We start from the raw sequence: 18,730 nt of genomic DNA, 5'->3' as shown, positions 1-18,730 counted from the left end.
TTGGGCCAGAGAGGAGCAAGGCCAAGTAGAGGTCATTTATTGGGTTTTAATCTTTTTTTTAAAAGTATGAGTTTCTGCGGACATGACCCATACCACAAGCTCACCACTGAGAAAATGGTGGTAAATTGCACTTTATACTTTTTATCGAATTCAATATGTTTTTAACCCAGAATCTCGCACATCTGTCCCAGGAAGAGGGTAAATATCAAAGCCATTGAATCAGTTAAATATGCTTACAGGACTGCTTTATTCAACCTTTGAACATTCTGCTGCAGATTAGAATTTGATCCCTAATACTGTCAGTTAATCATATAATGATGGATTGGCAGGTGATAGCTGAATATGTAAGAAATGCATTTAAATAATACAAATTAAAGTAAAATAAATTATCCTTGAATAAACATAACATTTTACATTACAGCTTCACAGTGTTGATGCTGTCAAAACATTGCTGCCTAAGTAAATGGATCGTGGATTTGTCAAAGTTTTTTTTCGATTATTTGCAATCCCCGAACATCAATTTAAATGAAAATGGAAGCTAGCTACACCTGAAGCTCTTCTGCAACCCTTGGGGGTAGTTATCACATATCTGAATCAGAATGCAAAAAAACAGTCAGTTTGCAGAGTATCCCGAGGCCTACCCAACAGTTTGGTGGGGAGGAGGGGTGGATCTGCCAGTGAGCGACCGCCGGCCACCACGGAGCTAAGTGACGGGCAGAGAGGCGTTGCACCGGTTGCTTCAGTGCACGCCAGCCCGGCTCACAACGAATGCAAAGTCAGGGCCAATTAAAAGCGAACCTTTGACCCGCGGCTTGTTATCAATACCCGAGCGCTGCCAATCCCGGTGGCTGCCGCGGATCACAAAAGTGCAATAAAGTGGATGTTTGTGCACAGGTTGTGTCTGCCCTGCAATCACTGTCGCCTCTCACCCTTCTCTCCGGCACTTCCACTGTAGACGGACGCGGCGAGCACCATGAGCGCATTGGCCTTCTCCAAGCGGCTTGCCAGCTTGTCGAGAGCTGTCAGCGGCCCGCTGCACCTCCCGGTGCCGGGCAACGCGATCCGGAGCTGGGCCAGAGCGAGCAGCAGTGGCCGAGGCCCCGGCCCCCAGCTTCACACCAAGAAGCGGGGCTACGAGATCACTCGCAACCCCCACCTCAACAAGGTGAGTCGGGGGCTGCAGGCCGGGTCCATCAGCACCCTCTGTCCGTTCGGGAGGCTGGCACCGGGTCGGCGCCAGTCATACTGTCTCTCTGGAGCTTCCCCCCTGCTGCATGATTCGTCATGGTGGCAATCCTTTAATGCGGTGTGAAATGTTTGCAAGTGGGTCATGTTGTTTCTGAAGGTCACCAAGCTGATATTTAACAAAAAACACAAAATAGGGGAGAGCGCCGGGGTGGCTATTCTGCAGCTTTTTAAGGATGCAGAATTTATGGTAGTTACCCTGTCATTTTGTTTTGTTAAATGGGGTTGGGTCTTGGACCAGGGCAAAAGTGGAATGAAGTCAAATTTTGGTCCAACTTGTGGACTGCAAGAGAGGAAAATCACCTTGGGTCTGTGCCCCAGACCAGAAGGTGTATAAATCCATCTTCCTATTCACTCTCCCCTTTATTTGATGTAAACATCTAAACAAGATAATGCACAGTTTTCAATTAGAACATTGCAGATAGTGGAGTTCTGAAGGAAAATTATAAAATTGTGGAAACATTCAGCAGAATAGGGCAGCATCGGAAGAGAAAGAGAGCAGATAAATTTATGTTTTGAATCTGGCCTATCAGAATCAATTCCTAATTTGGCATCAAGGGCTTCAAATTACCTTATGTGGCATAAGCATTACTTTGTGCTCTCAAACATTTAAAAATAATTCCAGAAATCTAACCTCTCTCTTTATGAGACTCAAAGCCTGCTTTATCACTAATGATGATCTGACGGTCCATATCCTGGGCAGGTACTATAGTATAACTAACAAATTTAGTTTGGAGTAACATTAGAATGCAAAGCAAGGTCAAATCATTCTACAAGTTTGGCTTGTCCTAGGGCAGCCGTTGACACTTGGTCTACGGTATAATTGTTTTTATTTGCAGTGCTTCTCCACCTCTATGCTTAATCTCCCTGATCACCACTTTTCCCAATCCTAAACTAGAGCCCTAGCTCTACTATTCTGAGAGTTGTCATGCCAATGTTGCATCACCCATTAGTGGGCTCTGATGCCATGTTAACATTGGTCAGCCCACACTTGGACTGTGGTGCACTGTTCTAGTTGCCAGACAACAAAAAGTGTGTAGTAGTGTTAGGAAGAGTGCAGAAGAGATTCACCAGGATGTTGCCTGGAATGAGGGGATTTATTTGTAAGGAAAAATTGGATTGGCTGGGTTTATTCTCACTTGAATGCGAGTCTGAGGGGTGACCTTTATAGATGATTACAAAAGTTATGAGGGACATAGGCCAGATAGTCATAGTCTTTTTTTCTTGGGGTGGGGAGTCTGACATAAGAGGGCATAGGTTTAAGATCGGGGATAAATGTAAATTAGATCTGAGGAGTAAGTTTTACACAAGGTGGAGGTTGTATGAAATAAGCTGCCTGAGGAAGTGGTAAAGGCAGATAAAATTATAATGTTTAAAAGGTATTTGTACAGGTACTTGGATAGGAAACGAGTATACAATTATGGGGTCCATGCAGCCAAATGGGATTGGCGTAGCTGGGCTTCATGGTCAGCAGGGATGAGTTGGGCTGAATGGCCTGTTTCTGTGCTTTACAACTGGATGATTCAGTGGGAGGCTAGTGCAGAATTTGCACGGGCCCTGGCAGATATTTAGAATATCCTTAGCCATGGGTGAGGTGCCAAAGGACTGGAGGATAGCTAATGTTTTTCCATTGCTTAAGAAAGGCTCTAAGAATAAGCTGGGAAATTATAGGGCAATCAGCCTGACGTCAGCTGTGGGTAAATTAATGGAGTGTATTCTGAGGGACAGGATGTATAAGTATTTGGATAGACAGGGCCTGATTAGAGATAGTCAACGTGGCTTTGTGAGTGGCAGGTCATGTCTAACCAATCTTAGAGTTTTTCGAGGAGGATACCAGGAAGGTTGATCAAGGGAAGGCGGTGGACATTGTCAAACATGGACTTTAGCAAGGCCTTTGACAAAGTCCCACATGGGAGGCTGGTCCAGAAGGTTAAGTCGCTTGGCATTCAGGATGAAGTAGTCAATTGGATTCAATATTGGCTTAGCAAGAGAAGCCAGAAAGTGGTAGTAGATGGTTGCCTCTCTGATTGGAGGCCTGTGATTAATGGTGTGCCACAGGGATCGGTGCTGGGCTTATTGTTGTTTATCATCTATATTAATGATTCAGATAATGTGGTAAACTGGATCAGCAAATTTGCGGATGACACCAAGATTGGGGGCATAGTGGACAGCAAGGAAGGCCATCGAAGCTGGCAAAGTTATCTGGACCAGCTGGGAAAATGGGCTGAAAAATGGCAGATGGAATTTAATGCAGACAATTGTGGGGTGATGCACTTTGGGAGGAGAAACCAGGGTAAGACTTGCACAGTGAATGGTAGAGCTCTGAGTTGTGCTGTAGAACAAAGGGACCCGGGAATACAGATTGAAAGTGCCATCACAAGGAAGATAGTGTCATCAAGAGAGATTTTGGCACATTGGCCTTCATAAATCAGGGCATTGAGTATGGGAATTGGGATGTTATGTTGAAGGTCAACTACCTAGAGGAAAGATATCAATAAGCTTGAAAGAGTGCGGAGAAAATTTACACAGATGTTGCCGGGACTTGAGGACCTGAGTTATAGGAATAGGTTAGGATTTTATTCCCTGGAGCGCAGGAGAATGAGGGGAGATCTTATAGAGGTATATGAAATTATGAGGGGTATAGATGGGGTGAATGCATGCAGGCTTTTTCCCCTCAGGTTGAGTGAGATTAGAACTAGATGTCATAAGTTTAGGGTGAAAGGTGAAATATTTAAGGGGAATCTGAGGGGGGACTACTTCACTCAGAGGGTGGTGCGAGCGTGGAATGAGCTGCCAGCGGAAATGTTGGATGTGGGTTTAATTATAACATTTAAGAGAAGTTTGGATAGATGCATGGATGAGAGAGGTCTGGAGGACTATGGTCCAGGTGCAGGTAGATGGGACTAGGCAGAAAACCAGGCCAGCATGGACTAGACGGGCTGAAGGCCTGTCTCTGTGCTGTAGTACTCTGACTCTATGAATTCCATGCTGTTAAGGCCTGTGGTGCAATATCTGAAGAGCCTGTGGCTAACTTTTTTAAGTTGTGGCCTGATTTCTGGAGCAAGCTTTATTTATGGACTTTAGTTTTGCTTAATTTGGAGGAAATTTATTAGAATACCAAAAAGTGTGATTTTTTTTTTATTGCATTATCTTGTGTAAAGCTTTGAGCACATGATGGTTCTGGAATGGCAGCTAAATACATTGATCACTTCATAAACAAAATCCAAAATGACAACAATGAAAGTAGTCAGTTATGACTCGTTTTCTTTGTGTAACATAGCAACTATAGATGCCAGGCAGTAAAACTTGTTTTCTTTTAAGTTGCAATTTCACTTGCTTTCTGTATCTTGCCTACAAACAATAATGATTAAGGCTATTTCTTTTCTCTAATTATTTACCACAGTATTGCTAGGATATTCTTTGCACTGTAAATAAGATTGACCAAAAGCAAATAAAGAATGATGAAATAATTGGCTTATTTAAGATAAAGCTTTGGTGCATATCTGATGGGAAATTTGTGGCACAAGTTTTCACTTGTTTAGAATGGTACTTGTATTAACAGCACAAACATGGAATCTGTGCTTGTCAATTGAATAAGTGAATTTTTTTTGGAAATATTTTCCTTTTTGTTTCATTGTAAGAAGTATTTTTTGTGGCTTTATAATTTTTATGAAGTTGTGTTAAGTAGGTCTATTCAAATCTTATTTTAGGTAAGTAGAAATATTAGGATGGTGCTTATTTGTTGATTTAAAGTTGTGATGGTTTTAATACTGTAAGTGGCACTGCAACTTCTCCATCTTTTACAGATTTGTGGAATGAAGTCTCAGCAAGAAAACAGGTTGATCAGGATATATTAAAGATTGACATTTCTATGCATGGAAGACAATAAATTAACATGTTATAATTGAGTTGGGCTATGCCTGATTAGGCACAGTACACAAGGTTATCTGTTTAAAACTTTGGAACAAATGAGGGATCTTACTCGTAACTAATGAAATTTATGGACTGTGATCATTATTTTGAGGCCGTTGGGGAAGTAGATGAGTTTTTTTTAAACAGCATACATTTAAAAACAAAAGTAGAAGTGCAATACTTGTACAAAATATTTGTTTGACCACATTGCAAATATTTTACTCGCTGATGTGGTGAAATACATGGTAACCTCTAGAGAAGATCCAAAGCAGGGCTACAGAATGATATCAATACTTGGGACTCTGGGCTGTTGGGATAGGTAGAGGCAACTGGAGATTTTTAACAGCAAATCATAAATTTCAAGGAGACCTAAATGAGGATGCTTGTTAAGAAATACTACTTTAAATTGAAATGTGTCAACTTTCAGAAAAGATTGATAATGATTCCACATGATCTAACATCCACCAAAATCTTATTTCCAATTACAGTTGTAGAATCATACAGCACTGCCACAGGCCTTTCGGCCCACCATTTCTATGCTGATCATCATGCCTATCTATACTACTCCCACTTGCCTGCATTATTTCTATATCCCTCTGTGCCCTGCTTATTCAAGTACCTGTCAAGGTGCCTCTTGTGTTGTTGCTGTTCCTACCTCCATCACCCCCTCTGGTAGCTCATTTCAGATACCAACTACTTGTTGTGTGGAAAAAGTTTAAACACCACACCCCTTCCCCCCCCCCCCCCCCCCCCCCCAAGATCCCCTTTAAACCTCCTCCCTCTAACCTAAAACCTGTGCCCTCTAGTTTTAGATGCCCTACTGTGGGAAACACGCTGGCTATCTACCATTGATAAATTGATGTATTGGTGAATATAAAGCAAATCAAATGACTTGGCCTTGATTAGATCCTGAACCAAGCACAGGTTCTTGTCAGACAACAGGCAGAATGAATGATGTTGTATCGCCTGCCACTTGTAGTAATTGCAAGATTCTGATTTCACTGTGTTGGCTCTTGACTGGCTGACTTGGTGCAGAGGCAGGTTAGGGCCTTCCATTTCTCTTCTACCCCTGCCCAAGTCACCATAACGCCCATGCTGACCTCGCTGCCTATGTTGGCAAATCTTGCCGGTGACCTGTGTTGTCCTGAAGAAGCTCCTGCCTGACCTCTGTGTGCTGTTCCTGAATATCTCTTAAACTATTTCATAACAAGGTTTTAGTCTTTTTCTCTATTTTGCTTTGGTCTGGAGGATGTTGGTGTGGCAGCATGTACAAATAGGCTCACTTGGATGGGACAATTGATTTTTCTTTTTGCATATATTCAAATCAAATTTGAGTGGGACATTAATTTAGCATTGGAAGATGCAGTAAAATACATATTTAGGTTTGCTCATCTGCTGTTAATAATTACTTCAGAATTGATGCTCTTTATAGGTGCAACCTTTTTCATAAAAATAGAAAAATATCTTTTTCAGGCCTGAGTGGCCTTCTAATTCATCGTACTTAGTCCAGTAAATAGAAGTGGCTTGATATGTGGGCTGCACTCTGGCCTACTATTTCCCAAGTACTCTGTCTATTCTTGGCCACTCTACTCCTCTGTGATGCCCTAGGGTAACATCTGAAAACTTGGATTCAGTCTAACAGGTATGTTGATAACAACATATAGCTTAACTTTACCACCTTCCTTGACACTGTCAGACTGTTCATACACATCTGGCATTGGATGACCAGAAACTTTCTCAGTTAAATATTGGAAAGACTGAAGCCATTATCTTCACTTCCGCATCTCAAGCTCCTTTTTCCTTGGGTATCATTTCCATCCTTTCCCTGACAACTGTAAAACTGAACTAGACTCTTCAAACTTTGTTGTCATATTTAACCTTGAATTCTGTTTCAGACTTTGCATTCCTGCCTTCTCCATCTATAATTTTCACCTCCATCATGTCACCTGACTTTGACCTTGCCACAATTTATCCCCTGCTGAAAAACTTGCCACTACTTTTATTGCTTCTAAGTTTGATTATTCCAATGCAGTCTTGGTGAGAGTCCTTGTTTTACTTTCAATAGATATTAAATTGTCCAAGCATTCCTTGACCTTGTTTATCCCTGCCTATCTTGGTAATCATCAGGCTTATTAGACCTCCAAGATATTTGTTCTCTTCGAATTTTGCTCTCTTGAATATCCCCGAATGTAACTACATGATTGCTGATGGCCACAGCTTCAGCTGCCCCAAGCTTTAGAATGAGTTCCTGATTTTTAAAAAGCTCCTTAAAACCAAGGCCTTGGATACCTGCCCTAATATCCTTTTGTGGTTCAATGTCAAATTTCTTGTTTGATACTACTCTTATGAGGTATCTTGAAACATGTATAGGTCTTTAACAGCTGCAAATATTTTTACGCAATGGCACAAGAAAATTGGTAAATTAATGGCAAACTGATGGTTACTGACATGAAGTTACTTTTTCAGGATTATTCCATGTGCTTCTGATCCTGGTTAGCTTCGTAGAGGGGTTGAGCTACAGTGGAAAGGATAGTTGGCCCAAATCTTTCGCAGAAACATTATCAGTTTTGTGCAGAAGTGCCAGCATTTATCTCCATAGCTGTGTGGAAGTTTGGAACACCTGTACAAACGAGGAAACATGATCTTCTACAGATTTGCCAGCATTTACACAGGGAAGTTTGCCTGCTGAATTGGTGCTGGCCTTGATCTAGAGCAAATCCAGTGAGTCATTCATTTAAGAAGTTGCATATGGCTGCAAAGTTAAGAGAGATAATTTCTATGTTAAATATTTATGATTTAACTTGGCTTCTAAATGTTTTCTAGCTGAGTGTTTCTTTTCACTTTTTAAAATGTTTTTTAAATTTATATTTTTAAATGTTTTGAGTGTTTGAATGTCAAAATACTCCAGAGTCTGCTCACCTGCTCACTTCTGAGCCCAGACCCGCACATGTTAGTCTGTAAGGAGTTTGTACGTTCTCCCCGTGTCTGTGTGGGTTTCCTCTGGGTGCTCCAGTTTCCTCCCATATTCCAAAGATGTATGGGTTAGGAGCTGTGGGCATACTATCTTGGTGCTGGAAGAGTGGCGACACAAGCGGGCTGCCCCTAGCACATTCTCAGTAACACAAAGACACTTCACAGTGTGTTTTGATGTACGTGTGACTAATAAATATCTAAATATTCTGGGACTTGCACCAGCAATGCTCCAAAGTGAAGGCTTTTTGAAACTTTCACGTTATATACAGGCTACAGTGATTGATTTAACTTTCTTTGCCTCACTTAAAATCAAATCATAATTTTGTCCAGATTGGATTATAGTTCAGTTTTAGATAATGGCCAACTGTCCTTGTATGAATTTCTAATGTAGGTCTCTTGGCAATTTGTGCACACTCCAAGCCTTCCCAAACAGGGTTGGTCTTAATTTGTTTGTGAACAAAATGTGTCAAAACATGGCATTGTGACAAATTATGTTCTATTCCTGTTCCCATCAAAGCAGAAAATATTTCTGGTGTAGCAGCTGCTACCGCGATGCGAAAGTAAGACACTAGTTGATGAGTTGCAGAACAAAACTGATTTATTTTCCTGCCTTGCATGGGCCTTTTAAGAAGAACGGTTCCCGCCCACCGAAAACGGAAATGACATATGCGCTACGTCATCAAACTTTTCCCGCGCACGAGTTCTCCCCGTCACTCGGGGAAGACGAAGGCCCAACGCCATCTTGGGCTTCACCACTCCGATGACACGTGACCCGACCGCCGAGCCCCAGTTCGCTTGCTCGGACGGTGAGTCGCTACACAACCCCCCCAGATCCAACGATACAGTCCCCAAGGTTTGCGGGCTGTGCTAGCCATTGTTTAGGAGGTCGGCCTCTGCGTCGCGGTGTTGGGACCTTGACCGTTGTTGTAGATCTAAATGAGCCGGTTTGAGGCGGTCTGTCGTGAAGACTTCGTCCTTGCCCCCAATGTCCAAAATAAAGGTGGACCCTTTATTCTTGATGACCCAGAACGGCCCCTCGTATGGTCGTTGCAACGGTGCCCGGTGTGTGCCCCTGAGAACGAAAACTAACTTAGTCTCGCAGTTCCTTCGGCTCACAAGATGGGGTTTGACCATGCTGCAAAGTGGGAATCAGTGCCAAGCTGCCGAGCCTCTTGTGCAGTCTTTCCAGGACTGCCATGGGTTGTTCCTCTTGCCCCCGAAGGGCAGGTATGAACTCCCCTGGGACGACCAGGGGACACAGTACACGAGTTCAGCTGTCAAAGCGTGGAGATCTTCCTTGGGGGCAGTGCGTATGCCGAGCAGGACCCAAGGCAGTTCATCGACCCAGTTAGGACCTTTCAGGTGGGCCATCAGGGCTGATTTCAGATGGCAGTGGAAACGTTCTACCAACCCGTTTGATTGAGGGTGGTAGGCCATGGTGGTGTGCAGCTGTGTCCCTAGCATGTTCGCTAATGCAGACTATAGGCTAGAGGTAAACTGGGTGCCCCTGTCTGAAGTGATGTGGGCTGGAACACCAAAACGTGAGATCCAAGTTGTGAGCAGCACCTGGGCGCAGGAATCAGTCATGATGTCAGATAGAGGGGTTGCCTCTAGCCACCTCGTGAACTGGTCCACGATGGTAAGGAGGTACCGGGCTCCTCTTGAAACTGGCAGGGGATCAAAGAGGTGGATGTGGTTGAACCTTCTACGGGTAGGCTCGAACTGCTGTGGTGGGACCTTGGTGTGTCATTGGATTTTTTATGTCTGGCAGTGTGGACAAGTCCTGGCCCACTCACTGATCTGTTTGCGCAGGCCGTGCCAGACAAACTTGCTGGCGACCAGTCAGACAGTTGATCTGATGGAAGGGTGCGCCAACCTGTGTACCAAGTCGAAAACGCGTTTCCGCCAGGCTGCAGGAACTATAGGGCAGGGCTGACCTGTTGTGACGTCGCAAAGGAGGGTCTGCTGACCTGGACCGACTAAGAAATCTTGGAGCTGCAGGCCCGGGACTGCGGTTCTGTAGCTGGGCTGCTCGTCATCAGCTTGCTGTGCGTCAGCTAGGACCGTGTAGCCTACACCCAGGGACAGGCTGTGGATGGTTGGTCTGGAAAGCGCGTCAGCAGCGACATTGTCCTTTCCGGAGACATGTTGGATATCCATTGTGAATTCGGAAATGTAGGACAAATGTCGCTACTGACGAGCTGACCAGGGATCGGAGACCTTGGAGAAGGCGAAAGACAAAGGCTTATGGTCAGTGAAAAGGGTGAAAGGCCTGCCTTCTTAAAAGTACCAGAAATGCCAGACTGCCAGGTACAGCGCTAGAAATTCCCAATCAAAAGTGCTGTATTTCAGTTCGGGTGGTCTAAGGTGCCTGCTGAAAAAGGCCAAGGGTTGCCAGCGGCCTTCAATTAGTTGTTCCAGTACCCCACCAGCCGCGGTGTTGGATGTGTGCACTGTGAGGGCGGTTGGGACGTCTGTCCTAGGGTGCACCAGCATCGCGGCATCTGCCAGAGCGTCCTTGGCCTTAAAGAAGGCAGTGAGAACAAAGGTCACATGATACTGGCTGCTGCAGGGATGAACCAATGGTAAAAGTTGACCATCCCCAGGAATTCTTGCAGGCCTTTGACCATGTTGGGACGGGCAAAATGACGGATAGTCTACCTTGGCAGGTAGGGGTATTGCTCCTTCGCTGGTGATTCTGTGGCCGAGGAAATCGATAGAGTCGAGTCCAAATTGGCACTTGGCCTGGTTGATAGTGAGGCAGAAATCACTAAGACAGGAATACAGCTGGTGGAGGTGGGAAAGATATTCTTGGCAGTCACGGCTGGCGATTAGTATGTCATCTAAATAAATGAACACAAAGTCCAGGTCGCGGCCTACCGCGTCCATCAGCCACTGGAAGGTCTGCGTGGCGTTCTTAAGGTGGAATGGCATTCGAAGGAATTCAAAGAGGCCGAATAGTGATGAGCGCAGTTTTGGGGACGTCGTCGGGGTGGACCGGGATTTGGTGGTATCCCTGGATGAGGTCCACCTTGGAGAAGATGTGGGCCTTGTGTAGGTTCGCCGCGAAGTCCTGGATGTGAGGGATGGGGTAGCGGTCTGGGGTGGTGGCATCACTCAGCCTGTGGTAGTCACCGCAGGGCCTCCACCTGCCGGTGGCTTTGGGGACCATGTGCAGGGGAGAGGCCCGGGGCTATCTGACCTGCTAACGATCCCCAGCTTCTCCATGTGGCAGAACTCTTCCTTTGCCAGGTGGAGCTTGTCTGGAGGTAGTCGTCGTGCTCGGGCATGAAGGGGTGGCCCTGTGGTAATGATGTGATGCCACACCCCGTGTTTGGGCATAATTTGTAAACTGAGGTGCCAAAGTCAATGGGAACTCGGCTAGGAGCTTGGTAAACTCGTTGCCAAACAGGGATACGGAATCCAGGCGCAGGGCTCGTAGGCTGGCTTCTCCCAGGGAGTAGGTTTGGAAAGTTCTGGAGTGCACTAGCCACTTCCCTCGCAGGTCGATTAACAGGTTGTGGGCCCGAAGGAAATTGGCTCCCAGGAGTGGCTGGGCAATGGCGGCAAGGATAAAGTTCCAGGTAAAAGCTGTCGCCGAATTGTAATTGAACTGTACGGGTACTGAAAGTTCGTATTGCTGTGCCGTTTGCAGCTTTGAGTGCAGGACCCTGTTGCCTGCTACGAGTGTTGCAGTTGGTCGGGGGCAAAACACTGACCTCTGCTCCAGTATCATTGAGGAAATGACGCCCGGACTGCTTGTCCCAAACGAATAGGAGGCTGTGTTGGTGGCCAGCTGCCGTAGCCATCAGCGGCAGCTGGCCCTGGCGTTTCCCTGAAACTTGCAGGGTGGGTGGCATCGACGAGCCTCCACACCCCACCTCTGATGGTAGAAACACAGCTGGTTGCCAGTGGCGTCGTCTGTGTTTCTGGGCCCGTGGTCTGGCGATTTGGCCGACGGATGACCCACTCTCATGTTTGGCCTTCCACAGGACATCCGCCCAGATGGCTACCTCACGTGGGTTGCTGAAATTGGCGTCAGCCAACAGCAGGTGAATGTTGTCGGGTAGTTGTTTGAAGAAGGCCTGTTCGAACATCAGGCAGGGCTTGTGTCCCTCAGCCAAGGCCAGCATCTCGTTCATCAGGGCTGATGGGGATCTGTCCCTCAGGCCGTCGAAGTGAAGCAGGCAGGTGGCGCGCTCGCGATGGGAGAGGCTGAAGGTCCGAATAAGAAGGTCTTAGAAAACTGGGTATTTGCCTTCTTCCGGAGGAGACTGGATGAAGTCTCCGACCTGGGTGGCTGTCTCCTGGTCCAGGGAGCTGATCACGTGGTAGTACCGTGTGGAGTCGGAGGTGATCTGCTGAAGTTGGAATTTTGCTTCAGCCTGGTCGAACTAGATGTGGGGCTGAAGCGTCCGAAAGGTGGGCAGCTTGAGTGCCACTGCGTTGGCTGCTGCATTGTCGTCCATTGTGTGGGTCCAAAATCCGTTTGGACCGTCGGGGTCACCAGTGTAGCGGCTGCTACCGCGATGTGAAAGTAAGACACTAGTTGATGAGTTGCAGAACAAAACTGATTTATTTTTCCACCTTGTGTGGGCCTTTTAAGAGGAACGGTTCCCGCCCACCGAAAACGGAAATGACGTATGCGCTACGTCATCACTTTTCCCGCGTGTGGGTTCTCCCCGTCGCTCAGGGAAGACTAAGGCCCAATGCTATCTTGGGCCTTGCCGCTCCAACGCACGACCCGACCGCCGAGCCAGTTCGCTTGCTCGGACGGTGAGTCGCTGTACTGCGATGTTTTTTCTTAATGTTAATGTGTTTTTCAAGCAGTGTACTTTTATATAAATACTTGTCTGCTGCATGTAGTATTTGATCCATTTGCTAAAAACCTATTTGGAAAATAAGACTATTGCAACATAATAGCAGGTAAAAGAATCTGTGGATGTAAATAAATACAGACCTCTGAATTCCTTTTGTATGGCTCTTCATGGGAGGCTCATCCAGAAGATTAAGATGCAACAGATCTATGGTGACTTGGCCATCGAGATTCAGAATTGGCTTGCCCATAGAAGCCAGAGGGTAGTGGTCGACAGGACTTATTCTGGCTGGAGGTCCATGACTAGTGGTATTCTGCAGGGGTCCATACTGGAACATCTGCTATTTGTGATGTACATAAATGAGCTGGATGAAAATATGAATGGGTGGGTTAGTAATTTCACAGACAATACAATGGTTGGTGGTGTTATGGATGGTGTACTAGATTGCCAAAGGATACAGTGGGATATAGATCAGTTGCAGACATGGGCAGAGAAATGGTAGATGGAGTTTAATCAGGTCCAATATGAGGTGTTGCACTTTGGGAAATCAAACGTAAAGGGAAGGTACACTGCTAATAGCAAGACCCTTAACAATACAGAGGGATCTTGGGGTCCAAATCCATTGCTCCCTGAAAGTTGTTGCACAGGTTGATAGGGTGGTAAAGAAGGCGTATGGCATGCTTGCCTTTATTGATTGGGGCATTGAGTTCAAGAGTGTGGAAGTTGTGTTGCAGCTGTATGAAACTCTGGTTAGGCCACATCTGGGGTATTGCATTCAATTCTGGTCACCCCATTATGGAAAGGACATGGAGGCTTTGGAGAACATGCAGAAAAGGTTTATCAGGATGCTGCCTGGATTAGAGGGCAAGAGAAGTTAGACAAACTTGGGTTGTTTTCTCTAGAGCAGTAGAGGCTGAGTGGAGACCTAATAGAAGTTTATAAGACTGAGAGGCATAGATAGAGTAGATGGCTGTTATCTTTTTCCCAGGGTCAAAATGTCTCATACCAGAAGGCATGCATTTAAGGTGAGAGGGAGTAGGTTCTAAGGTGATATGCAGGGCAAGTTTTTTTTTAAACAGTGAGTGATGGGTACCTGGAATACGCTGCCAAGGATGGTAGCGGAGGCAAACCGTGACAGAGGCATTTAAGAGGTTCTTAAATGTGCACATGGATGTGCAGAGAATGGAGGGATATGGACATTGTGTAAACAGAAGTGATCAGTTTAGTTGGGCATTTAATTACTAGTTTAGTTAGTTTAGCACAACACTGTGGGCCAAAGAGCCTGTTCCTTTGCTGTACTGTTCTATGTATGAGGTAACACATCAGTTATGATCTCACTGAGTGCCAAAGCAGGCACAAGTAGTCAAATGACCTAATCCTGCTTCTGTGTTTTGTAACATTAAAAAAAATACAATGCCCAACATGGAGCAATGTTGCAATGATTTCTGGGTATGTTAAACCATCTGGAAATTCGACTGAATTTTCATTTGCCCGGCACCTCCCTTTTTTTGTTGCAAAACCTTCCCATATTACTTTGATAATATTTTAGTATGCAAAATGTCTCCAATGTATTTCTTAGCCTCGCTGGTTTGAAAAACAACAGTTAACTGAACAACTGGTGGTCACTAATCCTCTTTCCTCTGAAGCTGTGCTATTTAAAGGGCCATCACTCAAACTTCATTCTTTGTCCTCTGAGAGGAGTGACCTCAAACACGGCCTCTCATATCCCTTGACTGGTTTGCCTGTGGAGGTTAAGGTCCTGATCATCTCAACTTCCTACCCTTGGGATCATTTCAGGCTACTGCAGCCAATCTCTGCCACAGCTCAGTCTGGAACTCCTTCCTACATTAGGAAGGTTAGCCTAACTCCATACTTAGAGTCATAGAATAATGCAGCATGGAAACAGGCCCTTTGGCCCAACTTGTCCATGCCAACCAAAGTGCCCACTTAAGCTAGTCACATTTGCTTGCATTTGGCCCATATTCTTTCCTATCTGAATGTCTCTTAAATGTTGTTATTATACCTGCCTCAACTACTTTCTCTGGCAGCTCGTTCCATATACGCAGCACCCTCTTTAAAGGACTTGCCCCTCAGGTCCCTTTTTAAATCTTTCCCCTCTCACATTAAATTTATGCCCTTTAGTTTTTGGTTCCCTTTCCCTGGGAAAAAGACTGTGCATTCACCCCTTCTCTGCCCTTCATGATTTTATACGCCTCTATAAGGTCATCCCTCGGTCTCCTATGTTCCAAGGAAAAAAAAGTCCTAGCCAGCCCACTCTCTTCCTATAATTCGGGCAATCTTGGCTGGAAAGAGTGCAAGGAAGATTTATGAGAATATTGCCGGGACTAATGACCTCTTTCCTATAACAGGGTGACCAAAACTGTACTGAAGGAGAGCAGACTTCATTCTTTTCCTTTAGCCGATAAGAGTAAGCAGGTGGATTTGCTTGCATTGCAGATTTATTCTGAAGTGCAGACATCAAGAGACTGAATTAATATAGCATTACTCTCTGTAGAGAACTCCCTTGCAATCTCCTGCCATGGGACCTGCCTGTAACCCTGAAGGGTCTCTGTGGCTCACTTGCACAAAGAAAATGCTTCTTGCAGGCTATGTTCTTCACTTGCTCATCTAGGTTCCCTGACTTGCTGAGAACACATTCACACTCGCCTCCTATTGTTTGTAGTTTCCATTCATTCAATAGCACATTCCCTTGTAGCTGGAATTGTTGCTTGTGTTGTGTCTCCTTAAGAGCTAGCCACAGAGATTATGTTTACAATTAGCTCAACAGAGTCATGTCACTGGCATAGTTGTGTGGGGAAACCTGACAATGCTGTTCTGTGAAGCTCACAATGGAAGATCTTGATCTTCATGGGACTTCCACTAGCATTTTACTCCAGTAAAAAGGTAGTAAAGCAATGCCATGGCTACACTGATTCAAATTCATCTCAACTTTCCTGAATAATGTAACCCAACAAAAGAAATCTTATTTGATTATTTTCATACAGGTCACAGAAGATGCATATCTAAATTTCATGCTGTACATTGATGGTAGGCAATACTGCAGATCACTCTCTGCCTTAGGAAAGGTTGCAAGTCAAAAAACAAGGGGAATGGGGATTATATTTTTTAAAAAAAGCCTTTTGCTGGATTGGATCGCAACTATTTCCTTAGAAAAGATGATCAGCTGTGTGCAATTAATCTTTCTAGCAATATTTGCTATTTACCATTTTCTGATTTGTTTTTCTTAACTTTTTCCAGAAGTTATAGCTTGAAAGGGCTTCATAAACTTTAAAGGTTTCTGTGAATTGATATTCCTGTCACTTGGACAACCTGAACATAGAAATGTGCATAATGCAAGGAATATTAAATTCTCTGTGCAGACACCTTTTTTGTTTCTTTTATCAAGTTCACTGTTGTAAACCAAGGTTAAAATACCTCTTGATGAATAAACTAATGTGATATGAACTTGTGTTCTTCTGAACAAAAATGGCAGTTTTAATCTTGGAGTGCATCATAACATGTTTCAGTTCATGTATTACGGGCGGGGGGGTGGTGTGGAGGGGAATGTAATGATTTAATGATGTGGCATAATCCATGCTAATAATAGACTAAAATCTTTCTCTTTCAGCCATTATATTTTTTAAAATTTTAATGTAAGTAGCTATTTTACACTTTATCTTTTAGCATGTGACTTTTTTCTAATGGCTATATCTTCCCATTAACATTTACTTTTTTTTACAGTTGCTAAAAGTCGGCTTTCATTCCATTATTCTGGAGTGCCTTCCCAGCCAACCTCTAGAGATGAAAGCCTATTACATGTTCTGTTCCATTTTGCTATTTTTCCCCTCCTTAAACAGTATTTCAGGATGTGCTTAGCTAAATTGTCTTAAATTTCCACACCCTAACCAGCCATCCACCTGTGACATAATGCAAACTGTTAACTTTAACACTACTTTTCATGAGTTTAGTTGAAAGCTTTTTCTGATCAGACATGGTTCAAGTTATTACTTTGCAGAATATCTGAAAAATTGTGAATCATTTTCTTCAGTGTATATTTTTTTTGAGTGAGTATGGTTTCAGAAATTGATGGATACTGAACTTTGCCAGTGTTGTCCTTCAAGCTATTATTTGAATAGGATGGGTTTTTTTTGAGGAAGCCAGCCCCATGCCATCCCATTCATTCCCAGCGACATAACATTTGGTTAATTCTGAAGGCAAACAGTCGCAAATATGAACATTTTTGTTTTGTGAAGATTGTAGACTTTGGCTTCTTCTTTGTTCATAGCAGGAAGGTCATTTGCCACATTCCAGAAGCAGATTCTATTTCCATGTGTCATAACTGCCAGTCAACAGCAAATTGTGTTTGCCCAGGACTGGCAGGTTCGGTGCCCTACTGAAAAAGGAACATGGTAGAAAGGGGCTGGGAGAGCTTGACAGGAATATGGAAGAGAAGCCCAGAGTGTGTAAACAGAGGCCTTGAGCTTGGAATGTTGTTTCTGCCAAGCCAGATACTCCCTGTCCAGCAAGGTGAATCTGCCCCCATCTGCTAGGAAACAATATGCTGGAACTCAGCAGGAAACTGCAGTCTGCAGACATCAGGCAGCACTGAGGAAGAGATGAAGATTCTTCTGCAGTTTTTCTGGGAGAGGTTCAGGGGGCATGGCTGGCGGACTGTGCTCAGGTGTGAGTGGGGGCGGGGGGGGGAAGGTGGGTTGCAATTGGAAATTGACAAGCCACTGCATTTGGTGGGCAGCCTTGATCTTTGAGGGAATGACCAGGCGGCAACTGTGTTGGAGGAGCGCTGGGGGCAAAATTTGTGTGCAGGAAGGAAGAGGGAATGGGTAAATCAGAAAATAGGTGGATAAAGGGAGGCTGGGACTGTTGGGGGAAGGGCTCAGCTGAGGAGCGGAGCAGTGTGGATGGGGAAGTGGGGAGAGAAGGGAAAGAAGTGTTTGTGCCAGAGTTTATGTTCATGGTAAGAGTGCATCTGTGTGCACTTAGATTGTTTATTTGCACTAAACCTGTGCAGCAGGGGCTGGTCTTCAATTATCATGGATGTTTGTGACATTGGACTAAAACCTCAGTCTGTCAGCACCATGTGGAGCTGGTGTGCAACAGGTATCCCATGTTAAAAGAAATTACACACAGGCAACTTTCACTCCTCAATGGAAACAAGTTATCCTCAATCCTGAGTAACTGCCAAAGAAAGGGGTATCTGTAATAGATAATTGTCAAATTTTGAAATGCATATTCCATGTAATTGCTTTGTAAATCAGAACTGTCAGATCTTTATTACTTAAATCATGGAAAGAAGTTTTTTAAAATAAAAAGTGGTTGTTGTGGTGGGTGATTTTAATTTTCCCAGTATTGACCAGGACTTTGGTGCTAGAGGCTTAGATGGGGCAGAATTTGTTAGGTGCATCCAGGAGGGTTTCTTGATGTAGATAATCCAGCCAGAAAAGGTGCCATAGAATTTGTATTAGGAAATGAGCTGAGCTAGGTGATCGATGTTTCACTGGTAGCATTTTGGGAACAGTGATCATAATTCTGTATGCTTTCAGATAGTTGTGGATAAGGATAAGACTGGACCTCTGGGGTGGGGGGGGGGGTGGTGTGTGGAGGTAAGACTGCTAAATTGGGGAAAAGCTAACCACTGTTGGGCAGGAACTGGGGAGAGTAGGTTGGGAGTGGCTGTTATTGGGTCCATCCACATCTGACTTGTGGGATTCATTTAAAGGGCAGCTGATGAGATTTTAGGACCAACATCTTCCTGTGAGGAATAA

General features: G+C 44.6%; 1 protein-coding gene across 1 annotated transcript in view; it reads left to right on the top strand.

Moving 5' to 3' along the window:
• The first annotated feature begins 432 nt into the window (after positions 1–432).
• LOC127575821 (NADP-dependent malic enzyme-like) overlaps positions 433–18,730 on the top strand; it is a 107,235-nt gene continuing 88,937 nt past the window's right edge. The window contains exon 1 of the mRNA XM_052025957.1: positions 433–1,165. Coding sequence (XP_051881917.1) covers positions 974–1,165 — 192 coding nt within the window. The 5' untranslated portion in view covers positions 433–973. The remainder of the gene's footprint in view (positions 1,166–18,730) is intronic.

This window comes from Pristis pectinata, chromosome 11 (genome assembly GCF_009764475.1).
Source record: "Pristis pectinata isolate sPriPec2 chromosome 11, sPriPec2.1.pri, whole genome shotgun sequence".
Taxonomy (NCBI): domain Eukaryota; kingdom Metazoa; phylum Chordata; class Chondrichthyes; order Rhinopristiformes; family Pristidae; genus Pristis; species Pristis pectinata.
The sequence above is the reverse complement of the archived record's forward strand: the minus strand, read 5'-3'. Positions and strand labels throughout refer to the sequence as shown.